Below are 24,452 nucleotides of genomic sequence, written 5' to 3'. Positions count from 1 at the left end.
TGTTCCCTTGTCTGAAAAAAAAAAACAAAAATTCAGCAAAAAAATTCCCCAAATTTGTAAAAATTTTCAGAATCTTCAGGAAGAAAGTTCCTTAAAAGTTTCCCTTAAAAGTTTTATTTCTTTAAAAAAAATCCCTAAATTTGGAAAGAAAAAAAAATGAAATTTAAAAAAAATAAAAATTGTAAATACTTTCAAAAAAATGAATAAAAATCTTCCCCAAAAATCCTAAAAATATCTAAAGTGATTCCATATATATCAGTAAAACTTCTAATATTTTAAGAACATTCACATAAAAATCAACCAAAATCCAGTGAAATTCGCCGGATTTTGGTAGATTTTTATGTGAATGCTCTTACCAAACATTTTTAACATTTCTTTTTTTCCACCAAAAAATGTCCAAAGATTTCCCAAAAATGTTGAAAATGTGGGCATCAGAAGTTTCACTGTGATTTTTTATTTTTTTTTCCCCACATTTTCAAACTTTAAAACGGGTCAATTTTTGACCCGCAGGACGACATGAGGGTTAACTTTCAGCACATCGCACCCAAAAAATACTACACTACACTTTGTTTGTTTTTTCCTTTTTTTGTCTGCTTTTTCCTATACAAGTTTTAATTGGCATTTGATTGTTGTTGTCACCTCTGGTCAAAAAGAAAAAGAGCCATTTGATTAACACTGGTACGTTTACAATGATTAAAGTACATTGTTACTGGGGAAAAAAAATCTGAAGAAACTCCTGCAGAGAGCGATGAGGACATAAAGTCCTGCTGAGTCTTTGACAGCCTTAGCGTCGCTTCTCGTCTTCTCCACAGTCACCTTTTCGCTCTGTTTACCTTTGGTTTTATAAATAAATCCAAATGCCAGAAACCAGCATGATGCAGGATGACTCATATGTGTCACATTTCATTGGCTTCTTTCATTTTTTCATAAGAGGTCTGTCTGCTGTCTTGGCCTCTCTAAATCTCTTTGCCATTTAATTTCAGAGACGTTTTTATGCCCCTTGTAATCTGCAATCACTGTACTCAGGTCACATTTTGGTTTATCCAGTGAGGTAAACATTAAATTTATGTTTTATTAACAAATATTAGCACTTCAGCTGTGAGCGTGTTTTCATGGGAATGTCAGCATTTAGCTGGAAGTGCTGCTTTACAGTCACTACAGTGTTAGAAGTAGACTGGCTTTGCTCAAAGTCCACATTCACATTGCAACATTTAAAGCAGTTTCTAGTCACTTGGGATTAGTTTTACAAGTTTTATGCCTGCTTTTGTGCAACTGTGGAGGCATAAGCAGGTTCTAAGTAAGTAGAATGACCTGGGATCCTTAAATACTATATATTTCTATCAGGTCTGGTAGCTACAGGGGAGCCAGAAGGAGCTTCTCTTAATAAGACATGAGCTCTACAGAAAACATGACTTATGGGGGGTCTCGAAAAGATTGACAGTATGCTATTTTCACCATGCATTTCTAAAATTAGGCTATTATTGATGTATGATTCATGCCTGAAGGCTTTTCATCACTTAGTCACTTTAATTAAGACACCGGCGTGAACGCTGCTCATGCCATCATCATCAAACTGTGGCAGCTCAATAACAAACTTGTAACTAAAAAAGAACAGGAGGGAAAAAAAAAATCTAACCTTCTCGATGCCAGCTGCTGCAAAACAGAACTTAACCCTCTGTGGTGATGACAGCAGGCAGCAGCGGCTATACTTTCCATCTGCTGTCCTCTACTTATGATTCATGTTGGTATTAGTGGGAAAAAGCTTACAGACATTTATTAAGGTTGTATCTGTCACAAAAAAGTGAAAAAAGTGAGTTTTTGTAGCACTATAGAGAAATTTGTAGCCCTGTCCCCACAAAATTACATCCTATACAAACTACTCTGCATTCTTGTTATGAATAAAATGTAATTTAGCATTTTGCTGCTTTGACGTAGTGAGAAAATCTTTGTTAGGACCATAAGGTACATGAAAGGTAATATGAGGGAAGGATGAAGACTCAGGTCATCGATCAGACCTTCACCCAGGTGACCATTATTCATAAGTTTCCATCATTTACTTTGACTTGATGTTTGGTTAGGCTCAGGCACAAAAACTAAATGGTTAGGTTTAGAAAAATATTATGATTTGTGTTCAAATAGGACTCTTACACAATATGTTTGAAGCTTCTACTCCATTATCTGGATCGCCATTGTGACAATATATGGGTCAATATAAAATTTGCTGACTTTTTATAATATAGATATTGTAGTAATCCATATAAAATGTGATATATTGACAAAATTGTCATGATTATCTCACCTTCATAAAAGAACACAATCCAAACTATTTCTGAATCAGCTCATTTTATTATTGTTTAGCTCATTAGAAGGTGGTTGGTATTAAATTCAGACGGTTATTTAGTTTATATTTTAGTGATATCTGGTCATTTTTTATTAAATGATTGTTTCCATAATAAATAATTATGGAATTTATAAAGACATGATCATAATAGACATAAAAACGTTAGTTATTTTTTACTTTTATTAAAAACATATGCAGGATATATCCCATGGACTTCAAAAGTCCCTCAGTTATATATTGACCCATATATTCTGAAATATGATTGGTTGGCTGAAAAGAAGCAGCAGTAAAGCAGAAAAATAAATGGCAAAGACGTATTTCACTTACATCACAAACAAACTGAATCCAGCAGAAAATACATTTCCCTCAGAATGCAATCGAGAAATCAGTCCAGTAGTAAAGAAGTATTTTTGGGAGACAGGGTGAAAAGTGACACAGTCCTACAGAGTGCACTGTACTGCACACCGAACATTAAAACCACCCACCTAATATGGTGTAAATCCCCCTCAAGCTGCTAAAACAGGACCTTGCATTATTCTGGTGCACCTTAAAAATACTCAGCCTGATTGAGATCTGGGGAGTTTGGAGGCCTCGGGCTCTTGGCCATGTTCCTCGAGCTGTTTCTGAGCGGTTCTTGCAGTGTGGCTGGGCAGACTGGGCAGACTGGGCCTGCTGGAGGAGGTCAGGGAGGGTTGTTGCCATTGTGGTTGTGATTCGCAGCAAGATTTAACATCCTCATGAATGTCGGGACCCAAGGTTTCCCAGCTTTGTAACGAGATGATCAATGGAATTCACTTCCTCTGTCAGTGCTTTTAATGTTTTAGGTCTGACATGGAATCTTGCTTTGTGTGGGTGTTGACAAGCATTGCAGACTCTTCCAAGGAGTGCGTCATATCAAACATGTGTGTAAAAGGGTAGGGAGGACTATATGGCTATTATGCCACTTTAAGCCTCTAAAATGTGAAAGTTGCAAAGTCTTAACAGAAAACACCAATAAAGTCGAGTTCTGACCAACAAATAGATTGGTTTCTTGTCTCTAAATTGGGTTTCTGCTTCGCTTAGAGTAAGAGTGACACTAAGAAGCAGAAAAACAGCACCTGTTTGTGAGGATGGCAGCACATCCATTATGTTTGGGCTTTTTTCATCAGAATGTGATGCTGAGCGTTGGCCAGAGAAGAACAGCTGATCACAAACGTCAGTTGTTTTTCTCAATCATTGACAGCCATTTAAGGAAAACTATGCCATGAGAATAACATAAAGGGTTGATGAGTGGAAGTATGCAGGTTGTTTTTGATTAAAGGACAGATGGCCTCACAGTAAACAAACTGATTCAGAATTAGCCGCTGTGGCTCATTGGACAGATTAGTCCACACAACAGAACATTAGAGGATAATGAAATATGAAGTTAAAAACTTCTTCTTAAGTTGTATTACATTTGTGTATTCTCCATAATAATTAAGGGATTCAAGTGCTACAATACTGTTTAAAAAAAGAGCATAATCAAGATTTCATTCTTCATGTTTTTTTCCACAGGTTAATATATGGTTCCTCAATCAAATCCATATTAATGTATAATTACATTCACAATAAACTTAAATGAATCATTCGTGCTGCATGTCAGTGGATATGATTATCACAACTGTGGAATAGATTTACCATAGTAGCTCATTTCCAGCTGGAAAATCAGATGCTGAAGACTGACTTAGCTACATCGACATATTGAAATCCTATCGTATGAAATTATTTTTAGTGAGATTCCTACACCTCAGTTCTCCAGTTTTGTTTCTTAGAGAAGTTAAAGAATGGGAACTGAGTGGAAGCAGTAAGTTTTGTTATTATTTTAGTTTAGGATAGTTTTTTCCATTAGCATTTATCTAATCTGTCCCTCATACTGCATTTTCTAGGCAATCTGTTTTCTAGAAGTACACTTTATAGTGTTGCACCCACGTGGAACATCTTCTTTATGTCCTTTAAGTATTCCAAGAGTACAGTATGTTATGTGTCCTTCACTTTAAATAATACACTGTCCACAAAGATGGATGCGCCCTCCATGACATCCCCCACAGGTGAACTGGAAAGCAGTTCCAAGATAACTCCTGGTTATTCCAAAAATAAGCAAAGAGGTAGAATGTGAGTGGAGCTGGACAGATCATGCAGATGTCTCTGAGCAATGGACTGCCCTATGACGACACCCACCTGCCAGTCAGAGAGGATACTCCCTCATTTATGCATAATTTTAAGCTTTAATACAATTAAAACCCTTGAATGATAGAAATATTCACAACTGGTACAATTGTCAAACTGGAAAATTAGCTAAAGAGACAACAATAGTTTTTGTAGCAGCCTGTAAACATGTTTCTCTCTGCTCTGAAGTTGGGCATTTTTACATGGAGCTCTATGGAGGTTGACTCACTTTTAGAGGCGGCCTCAAGTGGTCATTCGAGGAACTGCTGTTTTTGGCACTTCAGCAGTGGCTTAATTTAAGCCCTGACGGCTGCTGCTTACTCTACCTCTGAGGACTGAACATTTCATTCCACAATACAGTAAGATACTTTTTTTCTAATCTGCTTTTTCCACCCTTAAAGAATGACAACAAATCCCACGAAAAGCTCCGTGGTTAAGACTTCAGAGATCAAAAGGTCGGGGGTTCGAGCTTCAGCATGGGAAAGCCGCCGCTGTTGGGCCCTTGAGCAAGGCCTTCTGCTGCAGGGGCCCCATAGCGTGCCTGACCCTGCACTCCAACCCCAGATTCCCAACAAGCTGGGACATGAAAAGACTGCATCTGGTTGTACTCTGGGCAGTGACAGTACAGTTGAATCTTATCCTGAAAATCAATAGCGTGTTAGCCTTAGTCTATATTCTGTGTGTTGTAATCATCCCCTAGTAAACTGGTGCCAGCAAAAACACAGTAAAAATACAGCCAAAGCTACTCAGACAGTAGTAAATAGAGTATTTTTGGAGCACTATGGTTATGGATTTTTGTGCGTTAAGGGGTAATAGTAGCAGCACAGCAGTCAGCTCTTCAGAATGTGTTCTGAACTACAACTGAAATCTCCAAGTCACTGGATAGCATTTGGTACATGAGCCTCATAAATACCCATCCAAGTAATGTGGTTTCATAAAGTGCCATCTGCTTCCTCATATAGGGTTTGTACTGAATGGTGAAGTTAGGGGTAAAAGCCCACGTTAATGACTTGCGAGCGTTCATGACATCACTTTGCGATTATGGATTTGGTTGCGTAAGGAAAAACGTACTCTGTGTTGAAAACACAGCATCAGTTTGACCAGACTGCAGCTATGATAACTCCACATTAGTTCTATTTTTGGGAATCTCCGTTTTATTAAGTGCCACGTTGGATGTATGAGAGCGTGATTACAACTTGGAGGTTGAAGTAGATGCTAATTACGAGTCAGCAGCTTGTAATTAGAACGTCTCTGGTGTGATGTAAACGCAGCTACGTTGGAACTGGGTCTGGAGAGTCACCAGCAGCTGTGTGACTGAATTAAACATCTTCATCGTAAACACTAAACGGCTGAGAAGTGCCATGAATATCTGAGCCAAATTTAACGGCAGTTCATCTAATTGAAGAGTGTGATTTTAGTGTGTTTTCAAACATTCTATTTTTTTGTCTACCTGGTTTCAGTGCAGCGTGTTTTTCTTCTCAAGACAGCCAACATTTCATGCCCTTTAACTCGCCATTCCTTGAATGCCACATGGTAATATGAGGTATCTTGAACCATGGGGTGTTGCAAGATTATTGCTTTCTGTTCCTACTACAAAGAAGGGCTGCAGCCAATGATTATTTTCATTGTCAATTAATCTGTTGATTGTTTTCCTGATTAATCGATTAGTTGTTTGGTCTGGAAAATGTCAATCTGAGTTTCCACAAATCTCCTTTTAACTGTGCTATCATTGATTTAATGATTAATCTTTAATTTATTAGTTGACAACTAACCACTGAACTGATCAGTTGTTGCTGCTCTAACAGAGGGGGTTTGTCTCTAGTCTTTCCTGGTTTTACTGGGGTTTAATAGCACAAGCCAGGATTGGATTTAAAAGCGAGGCAGGTGCATGACCAGGGCTGTTTCAAGGAGCACTGATGTTTTACAAAACGCATTTTAACCGCCCTAAACGATCAGTTTGGTCTGTTCAGGCTAATTTATAAAACAGAGACACTAAACAGAGCCCATTATCAGGATGTATGTGAAAATAGCTGGTGCGAGGACCTGTGTCTGTGGAAAGCAGCAACATGCTGTAGGGGGATCAGAGATAAAGCAGGAATTGGTTTAGAGGAAACATACTGGCCCACTGAAGCAAAGCAGACCAATAGAAGAAAACATTAACACTGATATTCTGATATTCACAGGACTGCAACCGCTGTTACTTTGACGAAAAAGAACTCCATGCTTTTCTATGTTGGTATACACTAACAGTTTTTGGAACTAAGCCACAAGCCATGAGAGCATAATAGATACACAATGGTTCTTTTTTTCACTCAAGACATATAGAGTCACAGTATGAGGAGCACATGTGAGTAATAAAATCACTGATGGCTGAAATGTGTTCAGCTGCTTAAGCTCCTAGGTGTGTTGTTCATGCCGGTTCACTGTCACAGCTTACTGGGACACTGAAATGGAGCCATCCAAGGGTGTAATGTTCAGTCACACATTAGAGGGAACTAGGTTTACTTACACTGCTAAAAATACCTCCTAAACACCAGTCCTATAACGCAATTAAAACACAGAAAGGTATAAATGTGTGCATAATGACGGGTTTATCATAATAGAAATGCCCTGACAGGTCTGATGGATTGTAGAATTCATCCAGAGCAGCTTTGATAGAAATAATTCCACTCTATTAATGGGGAATCTGTGTGGAACAGCCGACCTGTCAGATGTGTAGAGGAACACTGAACATGAATTACTGTCAGATCTCGTCTTAATTAAATGTGCACATCACTCTCAATCTAAAGAAGCACTTCTCCTTTCTCCTGCTGCGTGATGCTGCAGGTATTTATTAACCCTCCTGTTGTCCTCATTTACGGCCACCAAAAAATATAGTTTCCTTGTCTGAAAAAAATCCAAAAATTCAACAAAAAAATTCCCCAAATTTCTGAAAATTTGCAAAAACGTTCAGGAAGAAAATTCCAATAATTCCTTACAAGTTTCCTTTAAAAGTTTCCCTTAAAAGTTTTATTTTTAGAAAATCCCCCAAATTTGGGAAGAAAATGTTTTCAAAAAATGAGTAAAAATCTTCCAAAAAATCCTAAAAATATCTAAAGTGATTACACATATATCATTAAAACTTCTATTTTCTTTAAGAACATTCACATAAAAATCAACCAAAATCCAGCAAAATTCAGTTGATTTTTTTTTTGTGAATGTTCTTAAGAAACATTTTTAACATTTCTTTTTTCCACCAAAAAATGTTCAAAGATTTCCCAAAAATGTTGAAAATGTGGACATCAGAAGTTTCACTGTGAATTTTTATTTTTTTCCCCCCACATTTTCAAACTTTAAAACGGGTCAATTTGACCCTCAGGACGACACGAGGGTTAAAGTCAAAGGAAAGAATCCGACACGCAGCCAGCAAACAGAATCTCTTCTAATGTGTTTCTGCAAAATCCTGCACCTAAATTTTACTTCATAGCAAACATTGCTAATCGCTGCACCATAAAATTGCTTGATCTGGAGAAAATGCCAAGATAAAAACCAGTCATGACCTCAGCCTCTTTGGGATTCTTGATGAACAACTGGAAAACAGCTTGATGCAGCGTTCATGCATGTTTGAAGTTGCCTCCTCTAGTTTGAATTCTTCACCGCAACAAAAGGAAAGTGTTTTTAAAAAAATCATTAAAGGGAGGCCAACCAGCTCCTGGCAAAGTTTCACCAGTAAAGCCTGTGTTAAATGAGCTCTGCTGTCTTGTTCGTGCGATGAAGACGTTATCAGAGGCTGTGCTTCGGCTTTCTAGGATCGGCAGCAAGATCTACATAAGTCTTGTTTGAATCATTTAACTTCTTCGGGGTGTTTTATCGGTTGATGCACATGAAATAATGAACTCTCCGATGTGTTGCTCTGGTGATCATACGTTGTTTTATCTTAACAATCAAGGCCAGTGGAATGCTGACATTAATCTTTAAATGACCCGACTGCATTTCTGATGGATTCCCGAATTATTCCCTCAAGTCACGACACTGAGCACCGGACACATGAAGAACAGGGAAGGGCCTTGTATGCAGTATCAGTGTACAGTCCTACCCTCAGGTCTCTTCCTTCACTGTCTGTTTCTAGTTTTCTAAGAATGGGATTTGATGCTGTAAGTCAGAAAGAATCAAACAGAATTAAACACAAGTTTTTTCTCATTTATGGTGAAACTTGGTGATGTTGGGGCCAGTTCCTCTGAGGAAGGTCACGGAGTTTATTGGCGATGTTTTTGCAAAGTTTAAGAAACAATTTTGGTTGTTTGTTTTTTCTATGCTATCACTGTATTCTTGGATTGTTGTTTTACACCACTGAACATCAGAGTCGGATGGCAGCATCAGGGAAAAAATGTCTTCCGCTTGCTTGTTCTACACTTCAAACCAATTTCAGATCAAAGGATGAGTTTTTTTTCCAGAGTAAAAGAGTGTTCACATACATGCATGTCATCAAAAACAAAACCCCTGCTGTTTCTTTTAACTTGCAGCAAAAAAGACTCATGTCTTATCATAGAATATAGAGCTTTAGAAAAATGTTGCAGCAGATTTGTGCTTTTATTTGGTAGTGATGGATCAAATTTAATTGATTACTTAATAAGCAATCATTAAGTGAAGCAGCAAATAAATTTGTGGCCCAAAGACGTGCTGTAAATGAAGGAATCAGCTGAGAATTGAGGGAGCCTGTTTGTTTAGTCACCCGATGTAATAATTCATCAACATCTAAAACCTGATTGACTACAGGGTTTATTTAATTCAGACTCATTAAGACACTTTGAATGAGATTCACTGTCACAGATCTCTAACTGTGACTGAGTTGGCTTTGGAAGCAAAACAGTCGGGAAGAGAGCTGAAAACTGATTCTGACTGAATTTGTTTATTCTTTGATAAACAGAATTGCTAACATTGGCAGCTCCGTAGTCAGAAACGTGAAGCTAGCGACACCAGCGACCATAGTAAAATGCCTCCCAGGAGCCAGAGCGGGCGACATAGAAGCAAATTTGAAACTGCTGGCTAAAGATAATCGTAAATACAGTAAGATTGTTATTCATGTCGGCGGTAATGACACTCGGTTACGCCAATCGGAGGTCACCAAAGTTAGTGTGGCATCGGTGTGTAACTTTGCCAAAACCATGTCGGACTCCGTAGTTTTCTCTGGACCCCTGCCTGATCTGACCAGCGACCATATGTTTAGCCGTATGTCATTGTTTCGCCGCTGGATGTCTACGTGGTGTACTGCAAACGACGTTGGCTTTATAGACAATTGGAGCTCTTTCTGGGGAAAACCTGGTCTGATTAGGAGAGACGGCATCCATCCCACTTTGGCTGGTGCAGCTCTCATTTCTAGAAATATGGCTGAGTTTATTAGAACTCCTAAAGCATGACAACCCAGAGTTCAGACCAGGATGCAGAGTTGTAGTCTTCCACACCTCTCTGCAGTTTCCTCTCAGCTGTCACCCTCCAGTAAATCACTTAGCTTTATTGAGACTGCGTCTGTCCCCCGACCACCAAAATTCAATAAATTAAGCAAATCAAAAATAAACAAAAGACATAGTAACCATAAAAATCTAATTAAAATTAATACCACTATTTCAACTGAGCGAAGAAACAGGACAATTAAATGTGGTCTGTTAAATATTAGATCTCTCTCGTCTAAATCTCTGTTAGTAAATGATTTGATAACTGATAACCAGATTGATTTGTTCTGTTTGACTGAAACCTGGTTGCAGCAGGAAGAATATGTTAGTCTAAATGAATCAACTCCTACTAGTCATACTAACTGTCATGTTCCTCGAATCACGGGCCGAGGAGGAGGAGTGGCAGCAATTTACCTCTCTAGCTTAAAAATGAACCAGAGACCTAAACCTAGTTACAGTTCATTTGAAAATCTTACTCTCAGTCTCTCTCATCCAGATTTAAAAGCTCAGAAACCAGTTTTATTTGTTGTTGTATATCGTCCTCCTGCTCCTTACTCTGAGTTTTTATCTCAATTCTCAGACTTTTTATCTGATTTAGTGCTCAGCTCAGATAAAGTCATTATTGTGGGTGACTTTAACATTCATGTTGACGTGGACAGTGACAGCCTTACGACTGCTTTTAATTCAATATTAGACTCAATTGGGTTTTCTCAACATGTAAATAAACCAACTCATAGTTTTAATCACACCTTTGACCTCGTTCTGACTTATGGCATAGAAATCAAACAGTTAACAGTATTTCCCCGGAACCCTCTTCTTTCTGACCATTTTATGATAACATTTCAATTTACAACAATAGATTGTATAGGAGTTAAGAATAAATATCATTACAGTAGATGTCTGTCTCACAATTCGGTGACTAAATTTAAGGAAATAATACCCTCTCTATTTAGTTCAGCACCACTTACTGGTATAATGGAAGGGAAATATTATATTTTTACCCCCACAGAAGTGGATTATATTGTTAATAATGCTGCAGCCTCACTGCGTACAACACTTGATAGTGTTGCACCTGTAAAAAAGAAAGTTCTATCTCAGAGAGGACCTGCTCCTTGGTATAATTCCCAGCTGCGGACTTTAAAGCAGGCGTCCCGAAAGCTGGAAAGGAAGTGGTACTCCACTAATTTAGAGGAAGTTTATGTAGCTTGGAAAAAAAGTCTAGTAATTTATAAAAAAGCTCTTCGTAATGCCAGGACAACATATTATTCATCTTTAATAGAGGAAAACAAGAACAACCCCAGGTTTCTCTTCAGCACTGTAGCCAGGCTGACAAAGAGTCAGAGCTCTGTTGAAACTTGTATTCCTTTAGCTTTGAGCAGTAACAACTTCATGAGCTTCTTTACAAATAAAATTATTACGATTAGAGAATAAATTAATCTGGCCCTTCCTGCAAATGTCACAGATGTATCATCGAGTACAGATACTTTAGAATTGGCTGTAAGACCAGATGGATATTTAGAATTTTTCACCCCCATACATCTCTCTGAACTCATTTCAATAGTTTCTACATCCAAACCATCAACATGTCTTTTAGATCCTATCCCAACTAGACTGTTCAAGGAGGCTTTACCTTTAATTAATTCCTCAATGTTAGATCTGATTAATCTCTCTCTAGTAACAGGTTATGTACCACAGGCTTTTAAGGTTGCTGTAATCAAACCTTTACTTAAAAAGCCCACTCTAGATCCAGATGTTTTAGCCAACTATAGACCAATTTCCAACCTCCCATTTCTCTCTAAAATTCTGGAAAGAACAGTTGCAAATCAATTATATGAACATTTACAAAGGAATAGCCTGTTTGAAGAGTTTCAGTCAGGCTTCAGAGTGCATCATAGCACAGAAACAGCTCTGGTGAAAGTTACTAATGACCTTCTCATAGCGTCAGATAATGGACTGGTCTCTATACTTATTTTATTGGACCTTAGTGCAGCATTCGATACAATCGACCACAAACTTTTATTACAGCGACTAGAACATTCTATTGGCATTAAAGGGACAGCACTGGACTGGTTTAAATCCTACTTATCAGACAGGTTCCAGTTTGTGCATGTCAACAATGACTCTTCTGAGCATACTAGGGTTAATCATGGAGTTCCTCAGGGTTCTGTCTTAGGACCAATACTGTTCACATTATACATGCTTCCCTTAGGCAATATTATTAGGAAGCACTGTATTAATTTCCATTGTTATGCTGACGACACTCAATTGTATTTATCTATGAAGCCAAATGAAACTAATCAGCTAGCTAGACTGCAAGATTGTCTTAAGGACATAAAGACCTGGATGACCTATAATTTCTTACTACTAAATTCAGACAAGACTGAAGTCATTGTATTTGGCCCCAAACATCTTAGAGAATTGCTTTCAAAGCATATAGTTACTCTGGATGGCATTACATTGGCCTCCAGTACTACTGTGAGGAACCTCGGTGTTATCTTTGACCAGGACATGTCCTTTAACTCGCACATAAAACAAATCTGTAGGACTTCCTTTTTCCACCTGAGAAATATTGTGAAAATCAGGAACATCCTGTCTCAGAGTGATGCAGAAAAACTAGTCCATGCATTTGTTACTTCTAGGCTTGACTACTGTAATTCCTTATTATCAGGTTGTCCCAATAGCTCTCTGAAACATCTACAGCTGATCCAAAACGCTGCAGCCAGAGTACTGACGGGAGTTAGCAAGAGAGATCATATTTCTCCTATATTGGTTTCTCTTCATTGGCTCCCTGTTAAATCTAGAATAGAATTCAAAATCCTTCTTCTGACATATAAAGCTCTTAACAACCAATCTCCATCATATCTTAAAGACCTGATAGTACCATATTACCCTAGCAGAACTCTTCGCTCTCAGACTGCAGGCTTACTTGTTGTTCCTAGAATCTCTAAAAGTAGAATGGGAGGCAGAGCCTTCAGTTATCAGGCACCTCTCCTGTGGAACCAGCTCCCAGTTTGGGTTCGGGGGGCGGACACCCTCTCTATTTTTAAGACCAGGCTTAAAACCTTCCTTTTCGACAAAGCTTATAGTTAGGGCTGACTGGGTGACCCTGACGGGGTGAGCTGGTGTTTTCATTTGCACAACTGACTTCCCCTCTTGACGTCCCTTTAGTTTGCCCCTAGTTATGCTGCTATAGGCCTAGGCTGCTGGGGAACCTCTCTTGATGCACTGAGCCCTTCTCTAACTACCTATGTATTTACTATATATACCATTATTGCATTACACTCACTCTGTTTCTCCCTGTGTCCTTTCTCCGAGTGTCCCTGGTCCCAGAGCTGGATGCTGGATGCTTCAGATGTGTGGCTGTGTTTTATGGTCCTTGTGTCCCACCCCCCACCTCTCTATCTCTACCCCTCTATCTGTATCCCTCTATCTCTACCTCTACCCCTCTATCTCTACCTCTCTACTTCTTCTGTCCCTCTCAACCCGCCCGGCCAGCAGGCAGATGGTTCCCCCACATTAGAGCCGGGTTCTGCTCGAGGTTTTTTTTCCCTGTTAAAAGGGTGTTTTCCTTGCCACTGTCGCCTTTTGGCTTGCTCTGGGGGTTCAGGCATATGGGTTCTGTAAAGCGTCTCGAGACAATTTGACTGTAATTGGCGCTATATAAATAAAATTGAATTGAATTGAATTGAATTGAATTTGACAATTTATGTGGCAAAAGTTTTCAATCAAAGTTTTTCAGTAGCTATCAGATACACAACATTTCGGGAAAACGTGCTTCCCAGATGATAACTGGGATCAACTTCAGTGATCCCATGCTTCCATTAGAGCTATAAGGTTGACACTGGGTAAGACTGAAATAGTCCAAAAGTACCAAAAGTAGATTGCAGGTGTCAGTCTGCCATTGGCAACACATTATATTTGGCTTTTCCCAGTCCTTACATCATCTACTTGTTTGCATTTTCAACACTATTTCACGAAGGGATACAACAACAATAACCTCTGGGCTATCACCTGAAGAATATTAGAATTAAAGGACTTATGTCTCAGCAGGACCTTTCAAAAAAAAAAAAAAAAGATCGCTCCATGCATTTATCTTCAGTCCATTAGATTACTGTAACAGTGTCCCTACAGGTCTGACTAAAACATCCATAAAACAACCGCAGCTGATCCAGAATGCTGCTGCTAAGATGAACAAAGTTTAGAGGTCTTTCTGTCCAGGTGTCCCCTGCCTTCACCCCACAGCCCTAATGAGGATTAATCAGTGGATAGATGATGGATGGTTCCAACATGTATTCCCGTCACAGAATTAATTATAATCACTTTTCAGATGACTTTTCCCCTCAGGTCCAAAATGATCACCTATTATTTCTGACTATATACCTGCAGAAGGTAGCAGCTACTTTCACTGCACGAGTGTTTTATTCCAATCTGCACATTAAACTTTAAAAATGAACCCACAAAAGCTGTCCTACAGTATCTAAAATGTTGTCTTTGTATCTTTTTCATGCTCGTGTGCTCTGATGTAACATGTTGGTCGTCCTGGTGATGACTCAGCTTCCTGCCTCTCTGTCCTCCTCAGGTATCGTGTCGCTGATCTCTCTGGTGATCCTCTCCTACGACCGCTACAGCACTCTGACCGTATACAACAAGCGTGGGCCTGACTACCGCAAGCCCCTTCTAGCTGTGGGGGGCTCCTGGCTGTACTCCTTGTTCTGGACAGTGCCCCCCCTACTGGGCTGGAGCAGCTATGGCATAGAGGGAGCAGGAACAAGCTGCTCCGTCTCCTGGACGGTCAACACTGCCCAGTCACATGCCTACATCATTTGCCTCTTCACTTTCTGCCTGGGTCTACCCGTCTTGGTGATGATCTACTGCTACACCAGGCTGCTCTGGGCAGTCAAACAGGTAGAGTCACTCCAAGTGCACAACGAATGTTTATGATGCTTTTCTGTCACATGTTTAACCCTCGTGTCGTCCTGTGGGTCAAATTAACCCGTTTTAAAGTTTGAAAATGTGGAAAAAATATATTTTCACAGTGAAATTTCTGATGTCCACATTTTCAACATTTTTGGGTGATTTTTGAACATTTTTTGGTGGAAAAAAAAAAGTGCTAAGAAAAATGTTTCTTAAGAGCATTCACAAAAAATCAGCCAAAATCCAGTGAATTTCACTGGATTTTGGTTGATTTTCTGTGAACGTTCTTAAAGAAAATATTATAAGTTTTACTGATATATATGGAATCACTTTAGATATTTTTAGGATTTTTTGTAAGATTTTTACTCATTTTTTGAAAATATTTACAAGAATTTTCTTGCCAAATTTGGGGGATTTTTGTTTTTTTTTAATCAAATTTTTAAAGGAGTCTTTTAAGAAATTATTGGAATTTTCTTCCTGAAGGTTTTGCAAATTTTCAGAAATTTGGGGAATTTTTTTGCTGAATTTTTGGATTTTTTTAAGACAAGGAAACAATATTTTTTTGTGCTTGTAAATGAGGACAACAGGAGGGTTAAAGCAAAACCCTGAATTTCTCCACCCAAACTCTACCTTTTGAGTACAAAATACTGTTGGCTTGAAAATGGCAAAAAACAACAACCAAACTTTTCACTAAGAACAGCAGGTGAACAGCTTGCATTCAGTTGAATTATGTCCAACTTTTAAGATAAAAAGAAACACAAACTTGGAAAATCCATCATCAGTTGGGGGCACCATAAAAGCACAAATGCACCAGTCATTGATGTTGCTGAACAGAAGTGCAGTGGAGTTAGGAGGCTTTGAATTATGAAACGTGGTGTTTAATATATTTCACCCTCTGTGGGTATTTCTTGCTCCTGTCACATTTTTTCTCATTGTGGGCTCATTTCTGTTTGCATTTTAAAGTCCAGTACCCCGACGGAAACAGCACACCCATGAATAGACGTAGAGGAAACTAAAAAACATCATTTATGCAACATGACAACGTTAAAATGTCGTAAATTGTACCAAAAGAAAAAAAGTTGATGCTATTGCCAAATTTATAAAAAGCTGGAATTAACATGCATGATTTTCCATGTGCCCACATTTGTTGCCAATATTACAGAGAAAAACATGACGCTGCATGCTACAAGCATTCATACTATTTTGATTTTTAACTTATTTCCATACTTGTCTCTATGTTAAGCAGCCTGTAGTTCAGCCAGAAATTCCCTTAGTTTTTGTCATGTGATCAAAGCTGAGTCACTGATGGCTGATAGTTTTGCAGAGGAGCACTGAATTTTTTGTTTTCCACAGAATCTGGTTAGAGAAAATGGTAAATTTTTTTAGCCTATTTTATTATTGAGACATTTAGAATGAAATGGTTTTGATGCAATATGATTTGAAACTTAGATTTGATCACGTTTTCTGACAGAACTGCAGGATAAGTTCATGGACCGTCACAGGAAGATCAACAAAGCTGCTCTAGAAAGGAAGTCTTCATGGCTGCATTCCTCTTTTATGACACAGAGAAAGAGCTTCATATGAACACATCTGTATGTGAAGAGAACAAACAATAACGCATAGAGTGGAACACAAAACAAGTGGGCTGCGTTTGAAGTCCATGGAGGTTGAAGCACCACTTTGCCCGAGGCCTCACATGGCTTGGTTTGTGTACTGCTGGTACATGAAGGTTCTCACTCTGGTCTGTTGTTCTAAGTGCATGCCAAGAATATGACATTTTTAGGAGCATGTCTTAGGCATCAGGACATTGAGATGTGATTCAACCCTCCTGTTGTCCTCATTTACAGGCACCAAAAAAAAATGTTTCCTTGTCTGAAAAAAAGTCCAAAAATTCAGCAAAAAAAATTCCACAAATTTCTGAAAATTTGCAAAACCTTCAGGAAAAAAAATCCAATAATTCCTTAAAAGTTTCCCTTAAAAGTTTTATTTTTAAAAAATCCCCCAAATTTGGCAAGAAAATTCTTGTAAATATTTTCAAAAAATGAGTAAAAATCTTCCCAAAAAATCCTAAAAATATCTAAAGTGATTCCATATATATCAGTAAAACTTCTAATATTTTCTTTAAGAACATTCACAGAAAAATCTTTTTCATAACATTCATCTTAACATTTCTTTTTTCCACCAAAAGATGTTCAAAAATTCCTCAAAAATGTTGAAAATGTGGACATCAGAAGTTTCACTGTGAAAATCTATTTTTTTCTCCACATTTTCAAACTTTAAAATGGGTCAATTTGACCCGCAGGACGACACGAGGATTAAATATGAATCCAGTACACTTGTAGAGTCAGAAGCCTTTGCATCCCTTATCTTATCAAATCAGAAAAGTATAGTATCATAGTATACAGAAGAGGCACAGTCAGCCTCTGCTCTACACAGATAGAGTTTGATTGCATACCTGATTTTGAAGCAGTTGAAATGCCAGCATTCACTCGTGACTTCACATGAGGGCAGATGTTGCTGTTTGGAAGAACAGAAAGCTTTAAAATGGATGTTAAGGAAGAAGGTCTTTGGGCAGAAAATGGTGGCAAATCTGACTTTTTATAACCAAGTGTTCATGAAACAAAAGAAAAAATAAACTCAAGCTAACACTAGCTACCTCATGGCAAGCTGCTTCCTCCTCCCTCCTTCTGTTCAATCACTCACCTCATGCAGTGTCACCTGGATGGACCCTACCACCTGGCAGGTAGAGGAGGGGTGAGGAAAACATAAATTACACCAAAATGTGAGTAAAAGCCACAGTATCAGCTGGTTCCTGCTGGATACGCCTGAAATATGGCCACTAATGAGCATATAAAATGTCTAACAGAATGTCAAACATTATATATCCTTCCCCACTCCTTCTGTGCTCCCAAACCTCACTGCCAAGCACAAAATCAAGCAAACCTGTCAAATTTCCATGCAGCACAATCAGAACTAAAGAAGAAAAACAGGCAAAACTACTACAAAACACCAAACTCACAGTCCAGTCAACTAAAAAGAGCAGGACAGAGCGAAAAGGGGAAACTTTTCACAACACAGTCATGTTTAAAACCCTGGGATGCTCCACATTCATCTCAGAAACCTGTCAGTGAGAGGCTGATGGATGACATGAAGCGATGATGTGACATCAATGGAAATTTGCAGCTGCAGCTACAATGAAGTTTGATTGAAGAATTTTTCTGGCTAAATTCATCAGCAGCAAATGTCAGGTTTGGTTGACAGTCGATACATCAAGCAGATATCCATCACAGAAAAGTTCAAGATGTGGTTTCTCCACTCAGCTGATAGAGCAGAATAATGTCATGTTCATAAACACACACAAAGGTTTAGAATCCTTCTGGTGAACTACACTCATTAAGTTCAATTAAAGGCGTAAAAAATAACCCTTCTTGGGATTGTGCAAAATAAGTTTTCTGTGATGAGACAGAATAAGGACAAGTTGTTTTTACAGCTTTGATAAATCTTCAAAGCTGACGCATGATGCAGAACAGCAGAACACATGAAAAGAGGCATGCTAGGACCCTGCAGATGCTGCTGTTCCTGAAGTTCACGCATCGCAATCCCAGGAAACGCAGCAAAAAAGGTTGCTGCTCTTATCAGCCACAGATAAAGGAGGCAGAGAGACTGTCTGAGGAAAACTGAAGCACTAAATGTCTTTAAAATTCATGAAATGGAAGCGGCAGCATGTATTTGTTACCTTCCAAATAACCGAGGAGCTGCAGCAAAGTCAGCAAAACGACTTTTATCTCAAACAGTTGTTAATTGAATGGAGCTCCACGGACAGGGAGAGATGGCTGAACTTTCCAATGTCTTTCCAGCAACCACTGTTTGAATGAAGAATGCACGGCGGTGGCTGCTGGATTAGGTTTTCTTGAGTTTTGGGAGTAACTTTACTTATCTTAAGTAAGTGAAAGCCATTGCACTCCCAGCGATTTAGATTGTTTATTCCTGAGAGCAGTGGAGGGGAGCAGGGTGAGGGATTATCACAGCATTATGCCTCAGACAAAGCCTAAGCCACTCAGCCACCTTTTCTTTTTTGAAGTTGTTTTAATCCAGTGTTTTTTAAGCACTTTCAGACCTCTGATTGAACCCAGAGTATGAAAAAGCTGCTGCTGCAAAGGGAGTTCCAACTGTAATTACCTCTGTGTGGGTCACACTGGACAGTTTCAGATCATTTTTATTACATTTGGTCATTCTCTCTTCAGTCCTTAAAGATTTGCCAAGGACATTTGTACATTTTCAGAGGGTATTTTAATTTTGCACCGTCTATTAAAGCAGCATGTCGATGATCATGAGGAGACACAGTGGGCTCTATATGAGCAGACTACCCTTGTCATGGAAGTTAGTAACCCAGAATAAAGTGGAAAATGTGTGTACAGACAGCATCAGAATCACTTTTGCATATAAGAATATGAGCTCAGGCCTTACTCCGGGCCATGCTTAAAATTCAGTGCTGCACTTTCCTCATTTAAAATTTCCAGGGGCAATCTCAAGGTTTAATGAAGAAAAACTAAAGCTAAAACTGCACAATTACTCTTATCAAGCAAAGGGAAGAGCTGAAGGGCATCGAGAGGGAAAAATGGATGAGCATCTTAGGCAAACAAGACGGTCACACGCTGAGAGCAATTTGTAAATGACGAAATAATGAGTTGACTTCACGATTTCATTTTCTGATTGCTGCAGAAAGGAGCCGTGATGAAACAGCTGTCCATTAAAACTGAACTGAACACAGAGAGCAGCTTCTTTATGTAGGATGAAGAATGTCACAAATATGTGAAGTTACCAGGTTCAGCAAGTCCATCCATCCATCCATCCATCCATCATCCATCCATCATCCATCCATCATCCATCATCCATCATCCATCCATCATCCATCCATCATCCATCATCCATCATCCATCCATCCATCCATCCATCCATCCATCCATCCATCCATCCATCCATCCATCCATCCATCCATCCATCCATCCATCATCCATCCATCCATCATCCATCCATCATCCATCATCCATCCATTCATCCATCCATCCATCCATCCATCATCCATCCATCATCCATCATCCATCCATCCATCCATCATCCATCCATCCATCCATCCATCCATCCATCCATCCATCCATCCATCATCCATCCATCCATCCATCATCCATCCATCATCCATCATCCATCATCCATCCATTCATCCATCCATCCATCATCCATCCATCATCCATCCATCATCCATCATCCATCCATCCATCCATCATCCATCCATCATCCGTCATCCATCCATCCATCCATCATCCATCCATCATCCATCCATCCATCCATCCATCATCCATCCATCATCCATCCATCATCCGTCATCCATCCATCCATCATCCATCATCCGTCCATCATCCATCCATCCATCCATCCATCCATCATCCATCCATCATCCATCATCCATCCATCCATCCATCATCCATCCATCATCCGTCATCCATCCATCCATCCATCATCCATCCATCATCCATCCATCCATCCATCCATCATCCATCCATCATCCATCCATCATCCGTCATCCATCCATCCATCATCCATCATCCGTCCATCATCCATCCATCCATCCATCCATCCATCCATCCATCCATCCATTAACCCTTCTGTTTTCTTCATTTACAGGCACCAAAAAATATTGTTTCCTTGTCTGAAAAAAAGTCCAAAAATTCAGCAAAAAAATTCCCCAAATTTCTGAAAATGTGCAAAACCTACAGGAAGAAAATTCCAAGAATTCCTTAAAATTTTCCCTTAAAAGTTTTTTCTTTTTTTTAAAAAATCCACCGAATTTGGCAAGAAAATTCTTGTAAATATTTTCAAAAAATGAGCAAAAAACTTCCAACAAAAATCCTAAAAATATCTAAAGTGATTCCATATATATCAGTAAAACTTCTGATTTTTTCTTTAAGAACATTCACATAAAAATCAACCAAAATTCAGCAAAATGCACTGGATTTTGGTTGATTTTTATGTGAATGTTCTTCAGAAACATTTTTTTAACATTTCTTTTTTCCACCAAAAAATGTTCACAGATTTCCCAAAAATGTAGAAAATGTGGACATCAGAAGTTTCACTGTGAAAATATTTTTTTCCCACATTTTCAAACTGTAAAACGGGTCAATTTTGACCCGCAGGACGACACGAGGGTTAACTATACACCGCTTAATCCTCATCAGGGTCATGGGGAGCTGGAGTCTATCCCAGCTGACTGTGGGTGAAGGTTCACCTGGACAGGTAACAGTCTATCACAGGGCTACACATAGAGACAAACATTCACACTCACATTCACACCTACGGACAGTTTAGAATCATCAGTTAACCTCAGCATGTTTGTGGACTGTGGGAAGAAGCTGGAGAACCTGGAGAAAACCCACACATGTACAGGAGAACATGGAGACTCCATGAGGAAGATCCCAGGTCCAGCTGCAAGGCATCAGTGCTAACCACCCAGCCACTGTGCAGCCCCAGATAGTACATAAATAACATAATTCTCCAATTCATTACCTATAGAACAGCCATCACATACTGTACATTCCTTTTGAAATATGTTTTCACCACATAGTTGGTTCTTTTTACCTGCTGCTGCTTGAAATTTGCAATTAGTTGCATTCTCACGAAGGTCAGTTTGAGTCAATGCAGTGGACAAGTTGTACAGCAGCAACTTTAGGAGCTAAAATAATGTAAATAAAAGCAGGATCAAGGACTGCACTCTTCTGGACAGAGATCTGAGATGTTCCACAGATCTGCTGAAGGCTGCTACCACTGCTGCCTTCACTTTCTCACGTCTTTTTAAGCTCGTCTCTCAGCTCTTGGTAGTTTTCCAGCTTCTCATGTTCCTTCCTCTTGATGTTGCTGTCTATTGGGATTGCAGCATCAATCTTCTACTGCCTTCTTCTGCTGTTCATCAACCACCACAGGGTCTGACTGACTTGTCACCATCAGTTGATCAGTCTGGATTTGGAAGTCCCACAGGATCTAGGCCCAGAGGTGTCCTCCATGTTGATCCAGGGGATACAGGTTGTTCTCGGTGCAGATGTTTCTGGACACTATGCCAGCTGCTTATTATGGAGCTCCATGTTTGCTTTCCAGCCTGCTGTTGTGAGCTGTGCTGTCTCAGGTGCATGTTTACACCACTCCACCAGGGCTTCAGTCTGGTGCAGTGGACTCCAGCTTCTATCGATCTTGTGCTCAGTGCCTGTTGCTGTGTTTCCAGGATTAGTGCCTCCATGCTGTCCTTCAGACCTGCTTTCTCTAGCCACCAGGTGTGTTTTCTGGATATCAGACACTTCTTCTGTCTGTCTGTGGTACATACCATGCAGGGTGTGTGTATGTGTGTGTGTTTATATATGTATATATATATTTATTTATTTATGTACTTATTATATATACATACATATTGTCACGGAGTCACTGAAGTCAAAGCAGAGTTTTTTAAATTTGCAGCAGGAAGACAAGCCTCCCACAGAGGTACAGGGTTGACTGAATATTAGATTCTGAAGTACACATTTTTCTACAAGTTATACGACAGTTGGAAACTTTGTCCGGCTGCTCTGGACTCCTGCTCAGTCCTGCTCAGCACCTGATCTCCTCATGACTGTGTTCCAAAGAGAAAACCACTGCTGACCTGAAAGAACAGAAAGGAAACAAACATCTAAATGATCCCTAAGACTTCTGGGAGAATATTCTACGGACTGACGAGACCAAAGTAGAACTTTCTGGAAGGTGTGTGTCTCGTTACATCTGGAAAAAGAACATCCTACCAACAGTCCAACATGGTGGTGGTGGTGTAATGGTCTGAGGACCTGGACAACTTGCTGTGATTGATGGAACCATGAATTCTGATCTCTACCAGAACATCCTGAAGGAGAACGTTCCACCATCAGTTCCTGACCTCCAGCTGAAGCTCACTTGGGTTCTGCAGCAGAACAACGATCCCAAACACTCCAGCAAGTCCACTTCTGAACAGCTTAAAAAAGAGAGAACATCATCTGAAATATGGCCACTAATGAGCATATATAATGTTTAACAGAATGTGAGAGAGAGAGAATTTGACTTTCGAATATTGAATATTTTTTTGTGATTTCAAAAAATGTTTGTAACACATCAGTCTAAATGTCCTCATTACCAGTAAGGCTCTGGTATAAACAGATGCTACAAGGATCCTGTTGGGAAAACAAATATCCCTCAGCAAACACATGCAGAAACATTCTGCTTATTTAAGTCAACAATCCAACCACACACAGAGCGAGGAGGGCTGGGTTTGCATCTTATCACAGGAATAGAGAGATTTGTATCAGTGGCTGCTCATGTTATTGCAATGAAAAATGAATAGAACCTTTTTAGCTGTAAACTGTCGATATAAAAGGGAAAATAGACACTTCAATCTGCAAACGAGGTCAATTACTACTCGTATGAAATCTCAGTTCATGAAGACATTGTATTCTAAAACTTTCCCATGTGATGTGAATCGGTGTCATGTGTTGGGTATCCAGTTCATGTAATCTGTTCATGGAACTGACACAGTGGCTCATTTCTGTGGAAAGTCACGCAGCAACAGGCTCCCTCACCTACCCCTGAAGTTATCTCATCCATGAGCAGAGCTAAGCTGCTACTGGCTCAGGGCCCAATCAAATCCCTGGAGGTTTTTAAAACTGAGGATTATTTGCATTAGCCTAAGTGTCTGGGAGTCTCAAATGAATTTGTGGGAAAGTACTTTGCTCATGGGCTACGTGGAACATCTGAGCATCTGAGCTGGGAAAACTCGCCCACTTCACGTCATCTCCTCTTAATTCATCCTCTTAAATGAGTGACGGAAGGGCTAAGATTAAAGCTGAAGCCATCTGTGTATAAAGATGTCCAAAGAGTGTTGTTGAGAGAGTTTTAATTGGATTAAGATTCATTTACAGCTCGATGCTTCCTGATAAAATATGCATACATCAGGAGACCATCTGTAAAAGTAGATCTGTTGAATTTGCTTACAGGAGAGTAAGTAGGTGTGAAGAGTGTTTTCAAAGTGTGATACATTTCAGTGCATGTTCACTGCATTGAAATTTGCATTAATGATTTGATTACTGGTTAATTTGTCGTGGAACGTGCACCACTGAAGTACAGTATCACCAGCAGCTCATGCACTGGTGCTTAATCCTTGGCCAGATCTTCCAGAAGGCCACTGTCAGGTTTAATAGCTCCTCTGCTGTAGCTCGTAAAGCGCTCAGAAATAAAGCTGTGTCACATTAATTCGGTCTGGCACACATAAAACCCGGGGTCAAGTGCAGTTTCTCTTGCACGAGGACTGGTGGGTTTTGGGTCTTTGTGTGTCTACAATAATTCATGGGAACTCAGAGGTTAAACAAAAGGGGTCAGATAAAGGTTAGTATGGGCCTAAAAACATTTCAGTTGAGCCTTGTTCAGAGAGGAGTTTAATCACAAGCTGTCAGAATCTTACACCATTTAATGTGGGAAGAGGTATCAGAAATGTATCAGCGACAACTTTCATCATAAATGGGTCAATATATAACTGCAGGACT

At 39.4% G+C, this 24,452-nt stretch overlaps 1 protein-coding gene across 1 annotated transcript in view; it reads left to right on the top strand.

The window, feature by feature from the left end:
- tmtops2b (teleost multiple tissue opsin 2b) overlaps window positions 1–24,452 on the top strand; it is a 44,550-nt gene that overhangs the window by 7,740 nt on the left and 12,358 nt on the right. Inside the window, exon 3 of the mRNA XM_055015254.1 lies at window positions 14,534–14,859. Coding sequence (XP_054871229.1) covers window positions 14,534–14,859 — 326 coding nt within the window. The remainder of the gene's footprint in view (window positions 1–14,533; window positions 14,860–24,452) is intronic.

Source organism: Amphiprion ocellaris, chromosome 11 (assembly GCF_022539595.1).
Source record: "Amphiprion ocellaris isolate individual 3 ecotype Okinawa chromosome 11, ASM2253959v1, whole genome shotgun sequence".
NCBI lineage: Eukaryota > Metazoa > Chordata > Actinopteri > Pomacentridae > Amphiprion > Amphiprion ocellaris.
The sequence above is the reverse complement of the archived record's forward strand: the minus strand, read 5'-3'. Positions and strand labels throughout refer to the sequence as shown.